The 14,938-nt window shown below is 40.6% G+C and overlaps 1 protein-coding gene across 2 annotated transcripts in view; it reads right to left on the minus strand.

Moving 5' to 3' along the window:
* The window catches only part of msi2a (musashi RNA-binding protein 2a), a 372,596-nt gene extending 358,058 nt beyond the window's left edge, over nt 1–14,538 (minus strand). For both annotated transcript variants that reach the window (XM_036595440.1, XM_036595439.1), the window contains exons 1-4: nt 14,247–14,538; nt 13,779–13,819; nt 13,462–13,543; nt 12,993–13,077 (exon numbers count right to left, since the gene is read on the minus strand). In XM_036595440.1, coding sequence (XP_036451333.1) covers nt 12,993–13,077; nt 13,462–13,543; nt 13,779–13,819; nt 14,247–14,308 — 270 coding nt within the window. In that variant the 5' untranslated portion in view covers nt 14,309–14,538. The remainder of the gene's footprint in view (nt 1–12,992; nt 13,078–13,461; nt 13,544–13,778; nt 13,820–14,246) is intronic.
* Nucleotides 14,539–14,938: the final 400 nt, after the last annotated feature.

Consider the following 14,938-nt stretch of genomic DNA (forward strand, 5'->3'; position numbering starts at 1 on the left):
GTGGGAAAGGAGGGGGTGTGGGCAAAACGTAAACAGATCGAAATTGTTCTCTTGCAGAAAATTACTTGTCCGTGTTCGGCAAGGCAAACGCTTTACGTCGTGCCGCCGTATCTCTCCCACTACGGACCGTGCTGAAGGTTTGCCTCCTGGGGGGTCCGTGCAATGCCATCAGGACGGTGTCATTACGGCGCCTACCGCATACAATATGCATCTGACACTTTGCATGAAACTGCTTTCCAGCGTGGCCTTTATGGAGAAGGTTCCACTCCATTCTTGTCATAATCACTTCAATGCATGACAAACAACAACCTGGTTTCTATGCTGGACTCAAGACACTTCACGTTTGAGGCCCACCAATGTAAGCTAGGGCCGAGTGGCATTGATAAAATTCAATATCACAATACTTCCCAAATATCTCGGACACTCCTTCACATTACTAAAGTTAATGTGATCAGTCTACCTATATGCTATAAGCTTAGCCTGTCTTGATTTGGAGTTTTGTTTCTAAATCCATGAATGTGTTTACATATACTTAATAACCCGATAACTACAGAAAATCAGATTTTGTCAGTAATCCGATCAACGCGTTTACATGCACTTGAGAATTTAGATAATGGGGAAACTCCGGGTTTACACGAGTCAGGCAGTAATCGGATTTCTGCTTTGTGACTGGCCAAACTCACAGAAAACAAAGTGGAGTAAACGTAATGTAAAACTCAAACTTAATGCCACTTTAAAAAAAAACTTTACCTGAAAATTTGAACATACATCATCTAGATGAAAAATATTTAAATTCTTCATTTCATAAAGCAAGTAGTTAGTTTCAGCGTCGCTCCAAAAGAGTTTTGCTGCCATCTCGCAGCAATGCTGCTCGCTTATTTCCATCTGTTTTCGCACATGTGCAGACTGAGAAATCGGAAAGAAATCAAAGTAATCTTGGGCAGTGCCTACATAAGCAGTATCCTCACCAGCCACAGGGCTGAGGTGGCTCCTCCTGCTCTACGGTGTCGGAGGAAGTCTGAGAAGCATAGAGAAGGCTAACCACCAAGCGAAAGCTAACTTTGCAAGCATAACAGAGCTCTACTCATCTGTCTGTTCAACCAGCATCCCCAGCAGTAAAGTGAATAAGAACCATACTTACTGTAAGACGTCACGTTATAAAAGACAAAAAATTATTTTAGTAAATGGACACTGTGGGTTGGACAACACTGTCTGGACACGTACAGCCTGTTTTACTAACTTCTCGGCACTTGCACTGTTTAGTTTTGGGAGTGTTGGTAGTGTTGGACTGACGAATGTCAATCACACCTGCTCATCAGAATATTAGGCCACACCCAGTCAGTTCTCAGACAGATCTGCTAAGTGATGTTCAAGCTTTTATTTTCTATATATATTTTTTAAACATCCAGCAAACTCTGGACACTCAATTTTCATTTAATACCAATATTTGCTATATTTTACATTGTATTTCCACAAGATTGCAAAGGTTGATGGATATCAAATACTCATACCAATTGCTCATCAGAATATTAGGCCACACCCAGACAGTTCTCAGCCAGGTCTGCTAAGTGATTTTTAAGCTTTTTTCTAGCTTTTTTTCCAGCAAACTCTGAACACTCAATTTTCACATAATACAAATATTTGTAATACTTTACACTTTATTTCCTCAGGATTGCAAACCAGGTGGTAAACACATTTCCAGGAAGGAAGCTTGCACTTATTTCAATTTTATGCTTTTTAAATTGTTCGCGAAAAACAATCTGAAGCACACTCACTCACTCACTCATTAACTCACATTTATCAGGCCCTCCACAAGAGGGTGCTATTGGCACTGCTGTAACTTTGCTTCATGCGAGCGATGCTTCACAATAATGTCAGTATCTAACGGTATAGCACTCCCTCTCGTGTATTATTGCGTAACTGCCGCAGTGTTGCATTGCGCCACGACAATGTCCCGATGCATGGCTACACTCTTACTGAACAACGCTTTAAGAGAAATTAAGGCGACACTGGTGTTATCTGGAGCACGCCTTCATTACCCCGTTGTGTGCCTCATTTGCCAGAGCGACGGGGAGATGAGAAATTTGTCTGGAGTACCGCAATATTTTTCCCCCCGCCATAATTCCATTTGACAGAGTTATGACTGTTATCTCTGTAAATCAGGTCAATTTAGGAGATGAATTCCATAACACCTGGGTATGGTAACCTTCCTCATAATGAATTCCATGTAATGATTCGTTTTAGCAATTAGCCCCAGGCACAACCAATTCAACCTCAATTACTCCATGGAAGCAGCCCTATCAGAGCAAAGACAACAGCACGCTTTGAATTGCAAAGCAGTTTGACTTTTTGATGAGCGGTCTCTCTGTAAAAGCCCACACACACACAAAATATCCCTTTTGCAACTTTCTCTTTCGCAAACACATTGAAGGAAAACGCCAAACTCCATCTCCTCTGAAACAAGCCTGCGCGTATTGATTCGGAATATTACAGCGACGGAGGCACAAAGAGGAAAAGCTCGGAGTCTGATGAAAAGTGCCGGCTGAGATTAACACAGCAATCAACACTGGCAATTTAAATACGCATAAAAACTCGCTACACGTGGCATTTGGAAAAAAAAAAACTCGCCATCGCGCCAAGTTTTGCTTTCATTCATCAAAAGCGGAGACCTTTTTTTAAAGAGGCGCTGGTTTGGGCAAATCAGTGCGCACCACCTTTCAGGGCGCGGCCTTTGGGCTGAATGGCTCCTCTGTGGACCTGGGTGAGGGACAAATGCCAACAATTTGTGTCCTTTTAGTTGCGGTATTTATGTAAATGTGGAGCTAGTCTGCATTCATATCAAGCACATAGCAGCACTGCTGTGTCTGATCCACTCAGACCAGCGCAACACACACTAACACACCACCACTATAGTGTCAGAGTCACTGTAGTGTCGAGAATGATCCATCACCCAAATAGTACCTGCTCTGTGGTGGTCCTGTGGGGCTTCTGACCTTTGAAGAACAGAGTAAAAGGGGGCTAACAGAGTATGCAGAGAAACAGATGGACTACAGTCTGTGACTGTAGAAACTACAAAGTGGACCTATATTGGAATTATGAGGTTCTATCTGCGTTCTAAGCAGCTCTGAGATATTGAGCTTTTGAAGATTTTGCATCCCAAATAGCAAAACTGATATGTGGCACATGGTTTTTTCATACATGAAAATGACAGTCATCCTAAATGTATTCTAAACGTACAATATCAAAATCCTACCAATATATAAATGAGTTAAACAAAACCTTCTGGAGTTATAAGGTTAAAAAAAGCAATTAATATCAAGGAACACAAACAGTTTTCATGTCATTTGTTTACAACATAAAATTAGGGTCGTATCAGAGTGCCTACATTATCAGAAAGCTAAACTGAATGCTTTCTATGACATTTTAATAGCATTATTTTATTTATATATTTATGACATTTATCTCCTGTTTTAGAACAAGTGATCTTTTTCTTATTCTAATAAAACACTGATTGATAGAGGTCAGTGCTAAATATATTGTCCAGCGCAGAGGTCAGTTTTAGGAACCATTAGTTTAAGGTTTCTTTAGGTTAGACAGCAACCAGCTACTGTAATAAACTGTCCCAAGTAAGTCGCTGTTGACGGAAGAAAACCTTGTATCTCCATTTTTGACATTTTTCAGTTTTTGGCATAATTTGAAAATGTCTGTTGCTCTTTACATTGTGTGTAAATGTCATGAAGAAAAGGACTAAAAGAAATGACCCAAAATTACTTGGAAAAGAAATCTTGCTCCATTGACTTGCATTGAAAGTAAAGTCGGTTTTTTCCTTCTCCTGTAAAGTTACCATTTTGGAGATACAAGGTTTTCTTCTGACAACAGCGACTTACTTGGGACAGTTTAATAAGTCCAGCCGGTCAGTGAAAAGGCCATAAGTTTTGTTCATATCACAAATGTGATTAATGAGCCACAATGTCTTACATTGGGAGAAAGAAGAAAAAAAGATGGATGAATGAATGAAATTAATGTTTATGTTGTAATTAAGACCCCATTAATTCTACTGTACACTATTTAATCACCTTTAAGGCTTAATATTTATAAAATTTAAGACAATAAGACTCTGTAAAGGGCTGTAAGAAGACAGGCAGAGTTTCAGCAACATGTTTTCATGGTTCATAAAGTTGTATAAACTTCTCCTGCAGTCACTGAGCAGACCAGCGACATGACAAAGAAGCAGAACCCGATTGGTCCTGTTGTGTGTATTTGAAGAGCTGACTGGCTCAAAGATAGAAACTTGGAGTTTGACAATGGAAATAGAACCTTTTTGTTTTCTAGATAGTGTCCAAAAAATGCATAGAACTTCAGTCAGATCATCATGAAGTTCACAGAATAAAAATAATGAATAAAAGAATAATAATAATCGCCGCTGTGGGAACAAAACCTCATATCTCCAAGATTGTAACTTTACAAGAAAAGGAAAAAAATACTCTACTTTTAATGTGAGTCAATGGAACCAGACTTTTTTTCCCCCCCAAGTCATTTTGGGTTAGTTCTTTTGGTCAGTTCATCATGAAGTTTACATCATGAAGGCATTTTCAGACTTTCAAAAACTGAAAAACAACAAAAATGGAGATACAAGGTTTTGTTCCTACAGCAGTGAGATATAATTATCTATTTCTTGGAGCCTTTATAGAAAAAGCTATTTAGGGTTTCTGGTCCACAAGAAATGTCCACAGTCCTGATGTAAGTAGCTTTTAGCATTTCACTGTTTGTATTTTGGTGTGTGTTTTTGCTATTTGCTTACTAGAGAGGCTAGTTTGAGTACTGTTTACCCAGAAAAAGTCTGTGCTTTTATGTCCACATTGTGCAGCCCTACTTCATGATCTAAGGACTGTCGTCCAGCGGTCTGCATTGTACCCACAGCGATAAATCACCGCAAGATCTCCATCCCCTGCATATGCAACCTCAATCAATAATCAGTTATACTTTGTAAGCTGATATTAATGAGACAGAAATTGACCACAGAACACAATCACGGATTTCAGTCGCTGTTTGAAAGGCACCGTCGCGCTTTCTAAGAAGGCCAGGCTGTTAGGAGAACAAAACTGAACTAATGCTGCTCCCTTTGCCTGTTTTATCTGCTTTGGCAGGATTTTTCCCGCTCTGTCTCTCAGGGCCTGCGCAGCGAGGTGTGGGGGTGGGTGGGGGGGATGAGTGGAGGAATCAGGGCAGAAGCCAATTGCTTTACATCCTTACAGCTTAGATCTTCCTATGGATTCTGTTCATTATGAGAGCTTCTGGGGAACGTTTTCTTTTCTCTCTCTCTCAGCAAATCTGCCCTGGCTGACGGACGTCTTAAGGAATAATGGAGCTGGCTGGAGCAGAAAGGTGCTGTATTGGTGCACGACCGAAGAAAACACAGTTATTTCTTACTTGTAGGTCAAAAACAAGCAGAGAAATTGTGCGGAACCTAGAGATTCTGAATGCTACATCTATATTCGTAATTAAAAGAGGAGATATTTTGTTAAGATTTGAATTTGATCAGTTGTTGTTGTGTGTACAGTCTTGTTTTGAGGAAAGAAACAGTGTCCTTTAAATTTCTGCCATCGAAACAGCTAAAAATCTGTTAATTCAGAATGAAAAATAGATGTAAATGTAATTCCCTGCTTAACTTGCTGTGTAATAAATATGTAATTACATAGTTATAACTGTATAGTTTAGGAAACTAAAAATTTAATCAGTGTTATTTAAGGCCAAAAAAGGGGACGACTTAGCAAATGCCTGTGCGCTCTTTGGAAATAGAATGAAGTGCTTCTTTTGCTTAAAGTGCGTTTCTCATTTTTTTTTTGACATTTTTGAAACAAACAACAAGAATTCAGCAGTGCAAACTCACTCAGGCCAGAATGCATGTAACAAAAATGTTATTTTTATATGTAATAATTGTGCAACTACACTGTAATTACATTATAATTATTTAACAATACCGTAATTTCTGAATGTATATTACATGTAAATGTTATTTTATATGTAACAAGTGTGTGATAATTACGTAACTACACTGTAACTACATCAGATGTGTGTAAAAATTATGAAATTTACACTACGATTATTTATCTTTTTTTGACGTTTTTGAAACAAAGAAATCAGCAGTGTGGACTCACTGCATATCACATGTAAATGTTATTTTATATGTAACAAGTGTGTAATAATTATGTAACTACACTGTAATTACATTAGAATTATGAAACAACTGTAATTATATCAGATAATTCAAATTACACTTGAAAAGTGTAGCATTAACATCATTAGCTGAACTTAAATTCATCAAAAATGACCTTAACCAAACTCGAGCCTGTCTTCTAGAGTGGACATGTCTGAAACCATCTGAGATGGCAGTGCTGTTTGGTAACTAAAGCAGAAACAGCAGAAAGTGACTCATCATCACTTTTCTGACGTTTATATTCTCCAGAGTGTAACCGTACACCTCTGCAGAGATAACCACAGCGACGGTGCCTGGTCCGCGAGAGACACCGAAGCAGGTGACTGCGCAGGTGTGCCACAGACACATACACAGCCGAGGCCTCATACAAGCCGTCTGCTCCCATTCTATCACTGCGGTTAGCAAAGAGAGCACAGACGCAGTCTAACAGCACATTTACAGCACTGCCTGCTACAACAAGAGCTCGGCTGGAGTAAATGAACAGACTCCGGTCTTTCTATCTCCTTTTAACACTTACTATTACTAAGAGCTCTGTTAAAGAGTGTTTTGGCACATTGTGGATATGACTGCAAAACTGTGCTGAAATACATAATTTTTCAAATCAGAATGAGTCAAAGTGTGAAGCACACCAGTGCTGAAGCAGTCACTCAAATAATAATAACAATAATAATAATAATCCTTTACACATTGCATCTCCTGATGTAAATACAGAGCTTGCAAGGAAAGAAAATATCCAAAAAGTCTATTTGTAAGGAATGAGTCACAGAATTCATATGTGATAAAACGGGAAAGAAAGAAAGCAAGAAAGGAAGAAATAAGAAGGAAGGAAATAAGAAAAGAGACAGTAAAAAGAAGACTGAAAGAAGAGAAGGAGGATATGTAGAAGAGCGCAAAGATGGACACATAAAGAAGAAAGGAAGGCAGGAGAGAAGAAAAAGGAAAGACAAAAAGAAAGAGGAGAGAAGGAAGGAAAGATGCAAGAAAAAAAAAGAAAGCAGAAAAACAGGAAGGAAGGAAGAAACAGAAATAAATTAGGAATGATGGAAAAAGATAAAGAAAGAAGAAAGAAAGAAAGAAAGAAAAGAAAAATGACATCAGCAGCAGTTTTCAGTGAATTCAATCTGTCTCAAGATTCCATCATACAAGTCTGTGGGGAAGTGAAAAACTATATATATGTAACGTTCAACATGGCGGGAACAGAAACTGGTCTGCAGAGGTTTATGCTCTGATCTTTAAAAGACGGCGGTGGGACGGACGTCCAGCTTATGTATCTCAGAACACGACGTCTTCCTCACAGCCTTCTTTAATAAGGACACGTAAAGGACATTTTCCTGAGTCTGACATCATTTTAAAGTAATTAAAAACACAAGCACTGCTCACTGCTGCTCATCTCACTCTGACTGGACTCACGTGATGCTGGTTGTCATGGTAACGTCTACACTAAGTGGTAGTTTTGGATCGGGTTACTTGTAGTCTGCATAAAAACTGAGATTCTCCATTAAATTACTGCACAGTGAGCACATAAATACCTCAGTCTTCATCTATAATCGGAAAGTATTTAATCGTATTGGTAAAAATCTTTGCATGTAAACACAGACGCTGACTCTCTAAAACCCACACAAATCTGCACCAACTGGAAAATACAACGGAAAATTGGGCGGTCTTTTCAGTAGTCTATTTACAAAAAGAGCCAATCACAGTAAACATCATTTAAAAGGCCGGTCACTGTCCACAGATACTAGCGCTGGATTAAAATTACAGCAATTCTGTTTGTAAATAGAGAAACTAAACAGCAGAACTAGTTCAAAAACAGCCGACTCAACATAAAATAAGTGCACATCCGTCTCAGGCCTGTAACAAACACCAGCAGAACAGACACCTCTGACCAACAGCAAAATGTTTTTTTGCTTAAATCAATATTTCAAAGATTATAAAAAGGCCTTTGGATCAAGGCAAGTAAGTTATATACAGTCGTATGTAAAGGTTTGAACACTCTCACTCAAACTGAAGTTTTGGTGAGTTTTTCTGCAAATTTCTGAGGTTAGCCTATTACAAATACATACATAGTGTGCCATAACTTTTGCAGAGGCTGCATTTTCGTCCCCAATTTGTTAAATTCAGCAAATAAACATTTATTGTGCAGTACAGTGCACAGTAATGTGCTCCCTGTAGAAGACATGTACTTATTCACACGTCACATCAATTTGGTCAGGAGTGCCCAAACTTTTGCACACGACTGCATCAATAATGTGCACCATAAGGGTCAACCAAATGTCTTAATAGCTTTATTCTATTGGTGGCTGCCGTGCTTTGGGTCCGGCCATTCGATTCCACAGCTTGGCCGATGAGCACATTACTTTAATCAGGAAATTACAGCATTGTATATCCAAGGAGGTCACTGGCTTCTTTTCCAAGCTTAAATGACATGGATAGAAGGCATGAATTCTTTAAAACGTCCATTTTGCTATACCACACAATTGTTACTATGTAACTACATAGTTATTACATAGTAAAATTTGATTTACATTTACATTCTGAAATGACAGGTTCTGAGTTTTTTCTGTTTGTTTCAATGGCAAAAACAAAGGATGGCATTCCTTCCACAAAAGGCTGTATACACAACAATAAAAGCATAAAATTCACATCATAATTAAATATCCACTACCTACAAAAACAGATCTATTATTGATTGAAAGTTTACAACCTGCACTTTCCACACGACTTCCTGTGGTGATACTTTACAGGCCATGCATAATTAACCTCCGGGATAAAATGCACCCAACATTTATTAGTTTTTTTAACCAAAACTATCTGCTCTGCTCTACTGTGATCATCATTTTCAGGTGTCTTGTTCATCATAACTCACATGAATGAGGTGCACAAGACTAAGAAAGACCTGAATCTGCCTTACATGGCAGCGAGTGCCCATCAGCGAAGCCTGGAAGGCGGTGAAAAATACGAGTGAAACAGTCTTGCCTTATTTAAAGGTTAGTGTGGGCCTTTTTAAAGCAGCATGCACCTGCATATTATTGGAAATCATTTCACACTCCGCAGACAAAATGGGAGCCAAACAGCGTGTCTTTAATCATAACCTGCTTTGCTGCAATTTCCTTTAATTTTCTTTTTCTGCAAAACAGAAACACAGCCCCCCCACCCCCCAAAAATTACTCGCCTCTATTTTTATGAACAATTCATAGCAGATGGATAAGCACTAGCTGCGGTAAAAGGACGGACGGCACATCATAAACCCAGAATGCACTGCAACCGTAATCCGTTCTACATGATTCAGCTCAAACTTATTTAACCCATTCAAACCTGAGCCCATTTTGCAACGAAACATACATCTCTAAAACGGTGACAGAAAAAGATAAAAACATCGTTAACTTTTAGTGTCCAAGTAATTTTGGTCTTTTCTATTGCTCCATTCATCATGAAATCATCACACAGTATAAAGGACACCTGGTGTTATCAAAAGGTGAAAAAAACAAACAAATTGCGACTCTTCAGTGTGGGGGCATTACAATGCCTTTATAATGCGCTTATTACATTGTAACAAACTACTAGTTGGTAATTAGCTGGCTTAATTATCACTACATTACTAAGCAGTAACTCAAGTGAACTGCTCCTGGTTTCGTTTTTGACTCACTCTCAACATGGCTTAATAAGAGCATAACAAGTGCTCAAGAAAATGCTTAATACACCCTAATTACTGCTTAATAAAGTAGTAATAGACAGCCAATTAATCAGCAGCTAATCATTTGATAGGTTAACCAGCTAATGACTTTATAATTCTTCATAAATGCACAATGATGGACACCTAAAATGTTGTGTAACAGATTACAATGTATAAGACACAAATAAAAGTGCCCTGGAAAATGTTTAATTCACCATAGTTATTGCTTAATAATGTAGTAATTAGCAGCCCATTTAATTACCAGTTACTTGCATGATAGGAGAATTACACAGATTTCTGCTCAGTTCTATTGTTGAGATGTAAACAAAGCCATTCCGAGTGTTCTGATGTGAAATGCTTCATTGCAGAGAAACAGAACAGCTCGGATTCTCTTTAAGAACCAGGGGTCACTATGTCTACAACCCATCTATCCAAAACCACCAGTGAACCTACACGTGTCTTATGAGTATTTATATGTAATGTTGATGATGCTAAATCATTTTCTTTGGGGACAATTTTGCCTTAGAACACCCTGTGGGTACCTCTGTCATTAATGGATTTTTAAACATACATTTTAGACCAAGATCTGATCAAAAAACTGTCATAAAACTATGTTTCAGACATCAGGCAGTATATTCATCACCATTTCAACTTTCTGTGAGGGAGATTTTGGAGGTGGACTTCTGGTTCCTATCACCACCACTGTGAACAATTCTGACTCGCTTTCTCTAGAACAGCAAACCACTCCGAATGACTTTGTTTAATAGGGCAGTAACAAGCAGCCAGTTGATTACCAACTACTGGCTTGTTAAAGCTAATAATGCCCTTGTAATGCACTTAATGAGATCCCCATATACTTAAATGTTACCAAAAGAAGGTGGTTCTAAAATGAAAACAAGCCTTTTGGTTAAAATTTACAGCTTATTATTCAGAAGTTACAAAGACAGCCGAGCAAATTAGACAAGTTATTCTTAAAGGAGAATTACAAAAATTACAGCATGATTAAATAGTTAAGATGTAAAAACAAAGTCATTCAGAGTGGTTTAGTGTGAAATGCGCACCACTTTATTGAGAAACTTACCCACTCAGAAATGTTCACAGCGGTGGTGATAGGAACCAGACAACATCTGAAAACTTTGTATTGTATTTTATAAATCTTTACACTATATACACAGTGTGAAGATTTATAAAATACAATACGAAGTTTTCAGATGTTGTCTGGTGTGTATGTATATATATATATATAGCTGCTGTGGAAAAAACCTCGTATCTCCAAAATGGTAATTTTACAGGAGAAGCAAAAAACATACTCTACTTTTAATGTAAGTCAATAGAACCAGACTTTTTCCCAAGTAACTTTGGGCCGTTTCTTTGGGTCCATTCTTCATGAATTTTACACACATTGTAAAGGGCAACAGGCATTTTCAAATTATGTCAAAAACTGAAAAATGACAAAATTGGATATATATACGGTGCGTGTATTTTTTTATCTATTCATGTCAGAGATGTACATGCAAGCACATTATTTTTCAGATTTCCATCTATTAACCATCATCAACATTACCCATATAAACTCAGGCACGTGTAGGTTCACTAGTGGTTTTGACAGTAAATAAAATGGCTATATTTGTGTTGTAGACATCGTGATCCCTGCTTCCTACCACCACTGTAACAAAATCTAAATGTGTAAGTTTCTCTATAATGAAGTACATCTAACCGCTCCAAATGAGCAACTGAATTACGCTAAATTTTCATAAATCTGTGAAAATCCCCTTAATATAACTTACATGTAAGTTTAACAGAGGCTGACGGGTCCTGGCCATTTAATAATAAACAAATAAAGTAATTTAATTGAACAGTTATGAGTAATTTATCAGTGACGACAGCTTCTGTTCCCTACACATTCATAAAGTACAAAAAAGACAGCGACGATCTCTCCTAACCCCCCCCCCGTCCCACCCCTCTGAAACAGTAAGCAACAAGTCAATACTGTTATGATCCGAGCGTGACTGTATCTTCACACTACCTGACGACGAGCGACACGTTCGCCCTCCCCGCTATATCTAAAAGCCATCTCTCTCCTCCGAAAGCTCCCCTTCAAGCGGACTCCGGCAATCAAAGCCATTTATTTTTCAATATGCGCCGCTCCATTCACCGCGCTGATTGAAGCAGGCTGCATAACACCCCCCGCCGAGGGAAAACTTCAGATGAATCTGATTTCAGCTGAGCGCCATCTATTCCGACGCCGCACCGGCAGCCCTTCAGAAATCAGCGCCGCGCTTCATTATTCGGCTGCTGTTAGCTGTACAGGCAAAGCCCCTGTGCAGCGCAACACCTGACATTTCAGGGCTTTTAAGATGACAATGGTAGGGGGTGTGGTGGTGGTGGTGGTGGGTGTAACGTGGCATACAGGCAGCGTGAGACACGGACGCCCGAAATGTTTTTCGATTTCTGATTTACGCAAACATTATAAATAAATAGCGACGTCCCGCTACGAAGCTGGTAACAAAGCACGTCAGTGCAGTACATACATCAGCTGAACGCTGCAATTAGTTGAATGTCAGCTGTCAAAAGTAATGCAAAAAATAGCCTGTGAAACTTTGTCATCGCTATGGAAGCCAGTGTTGAAAAGCTTTTAAAATCCATGTTAACTTCACATAACAATATGTACCTGAAGCGTCCACAACACCCATTAGAACAACTACAACCAGGAAGGATAGTGGTGGGGAGATAGAACTGCTGCTCCAGGGGAGGATACATTTCATTCAAGGACACAGTTCATCCCTAAACCCTTGAATAAATGTTGGCATCAGTCTAGACGCCACCAGCCTTAGACAGCAGATGCTCACTCTCAGCCATGAAACAGCACTTGCGTAAATAAAGAACAAGCGAAATCTACAGCAAATTTGCTCAGTTCTTTAAATAAGCACATGGTTTATAGTACCGTAATTACATAGTAATTAAAAAGTAGTAATCATAACAACAAAGCCAAGACAGTGTTCCCAGCTAAAGTACACCTGGTGCACTTTTCAGGGATGTGACAAGAAAAGCAGTAAAAGAAAAAAAAACAGCACAAAATGCAAAGAAGAGAGCAAAACGTACCGTCTTTGAGTCTAATTCGTGGCGTGGTTGAGCTAAGACTTTATCTACACTGGCCGCATCTGCAAACGTAACGAAGCCAAACCCTCTGGAGAGAAAGGGAGAGACAAAAAAAAAACAAGACACAGGTGATGAAAACGACAGAGCACAGAACATGACATCATTTGCACAACCCTAACCAATCCTATTAAGCCGTGCAGGGATGCCTCCGTGCCCTTTGTATTTGCGTCTGTAAAAGGAGGACGGGGCGCGCTGTACAGCCTAGCATTGCAGTACAGTCCCAGGTCAATGTCAAACTGCATTAGGCAGCAGCTTTGGACAGCCAGCTCCTCCCGCTTAATCTATCTGACAGCGCAACCCAAGGCAGGACACTTTAAATATAGACAGTTCCCGAGCCCGGCCAAGATCCAGAGCCCGGCGGAGGCAAAGCAGAACAAACCAACAAAAAAAATTTTAAAAAAAAGAGGTTCACCTGGAGCGCTTTGTCGTGGGATCCCTCATCACCATACATTCTCTGATTTCTCCAAATTTGCTAAAATAGTCTCTAAGGCTGTCTGTGGACGAGAGAGGGAGAGAGGGAGAGAAGGGGTCAGTGATCAGTCCAAAAAAAAGAAAGAAAAGCAAGCAGGGGTCGAATAGAGGACTCCAAATGATTGCAAATCAGCATAACCTTGCAGAACATTCACACACACACACACACACACACACACACACACACACATACAACACACACACACACACACAAGCAGTGCTGGGGACGACAGAAACTAACAAAAGAGCCTCTCTTACCTGGTGAGGTTTGCCAGCTGAGGCCACCGATGAACATTTTGCTGGAAGGACAGAAACAAAAACAAAAACAAGAAGAATAAGAAGAGAGCAGAAAGTGAGTGCAGATACCAGATCGGCCATTTTGGCGTGTAAGGACTTGTAAAAGAAGAGAAAAGCGAACGAGACGAGGCGAAAGAGAACGAAAACACGCGAGTTGGGCGCTTTTTCCCCTCTATTGAGGCGAAAAAGAGAAACGGACTGGAGCTGCATGGTGCTGGCGGAGGTGGGGGGGGCAGAAACGAGGCCACGCAAACAAAGCTGGCGCTCCAGTGCGCTGGATCCGGAAGGACGAAACGAACGAAAAGCTACAGCTCCAGCACCTCCAGCACTTCAGCCCAACAGAATAAAAAAGAGATAATAACAACAGCTCGGCGCTCCGCGGAGAGGAATAAAGAATAACAAAAGTCCCCGCAAGTCCTGCGCTCTTACCCCGGGTCATGCTGCGTATCGTTGGGGCTTCCAGACGTGGCTTGGCTCCCGTCTCCATCCATAGCTAATGGAAGTATAGGCAGGGACTGAGAGCCACACACACACACACGCGCGCGCGCTCTCTCTCTCACACTCACTCACTCACACACACGCACGCGCCCGCACACACACACACGCAGAGACAGAAGGAGAGAGAGAGAGAGAGAGAGGGAGGGAGAGAGAGACAGACAGATAGAGAGAGAGAGAGAGGAGGCAGAAAGCAACGGAGCCCCTGCGAGCAGAGAGCAGCAACTGAGCCGGGAATGCAGGCGTCACACGTGGGATCAGCTCAGCCCCGCGGGGGGCGGGGCCGCCGAGCCTCGCTCAGCCAATCCGATTGACGTCACGCCGGAGAGAACGCCCCCCCTGTAGCGGGCAGACCACGCCCCCTGCTGGCGACGGCGCGCTTTTGCTGTAGTTCGCGCGCTCCGCGCTCAGAGGGCGCTCTGTGAAAGAGAAACGAAACCAAACAAAACAAACCGTCAGCAGCCGTTAGCGGAGCTGAGGGAGCGGGAAGCGCGGGGGGTTTGTGACCGGAGTGAGGTGAAGACTCGAGTGGAGGTCGTGAGAAACGGTTTTCAGTGAAAAGTGGGCTTAGTTTGAGGAAATGGGGTTTAAAAGCTGAAGGAGAAGTAGCCCGACTCCGTCCTCAG

Source organism: Colossoma macropomum, unplaced genomic scaffold (assembly GCF_904425465.1).
Source record: "Colossoma macropomum unplaced genomic scaffold, Colossoma_macropomum, whole genome shotgun sequence".
NCBI classification, from domain to species: Eukaryota; Metazoa; Chordata; class Actinopteri; order Characiformes; family Serrasalmidae; genus Colossoma; species Colossoma macropomum.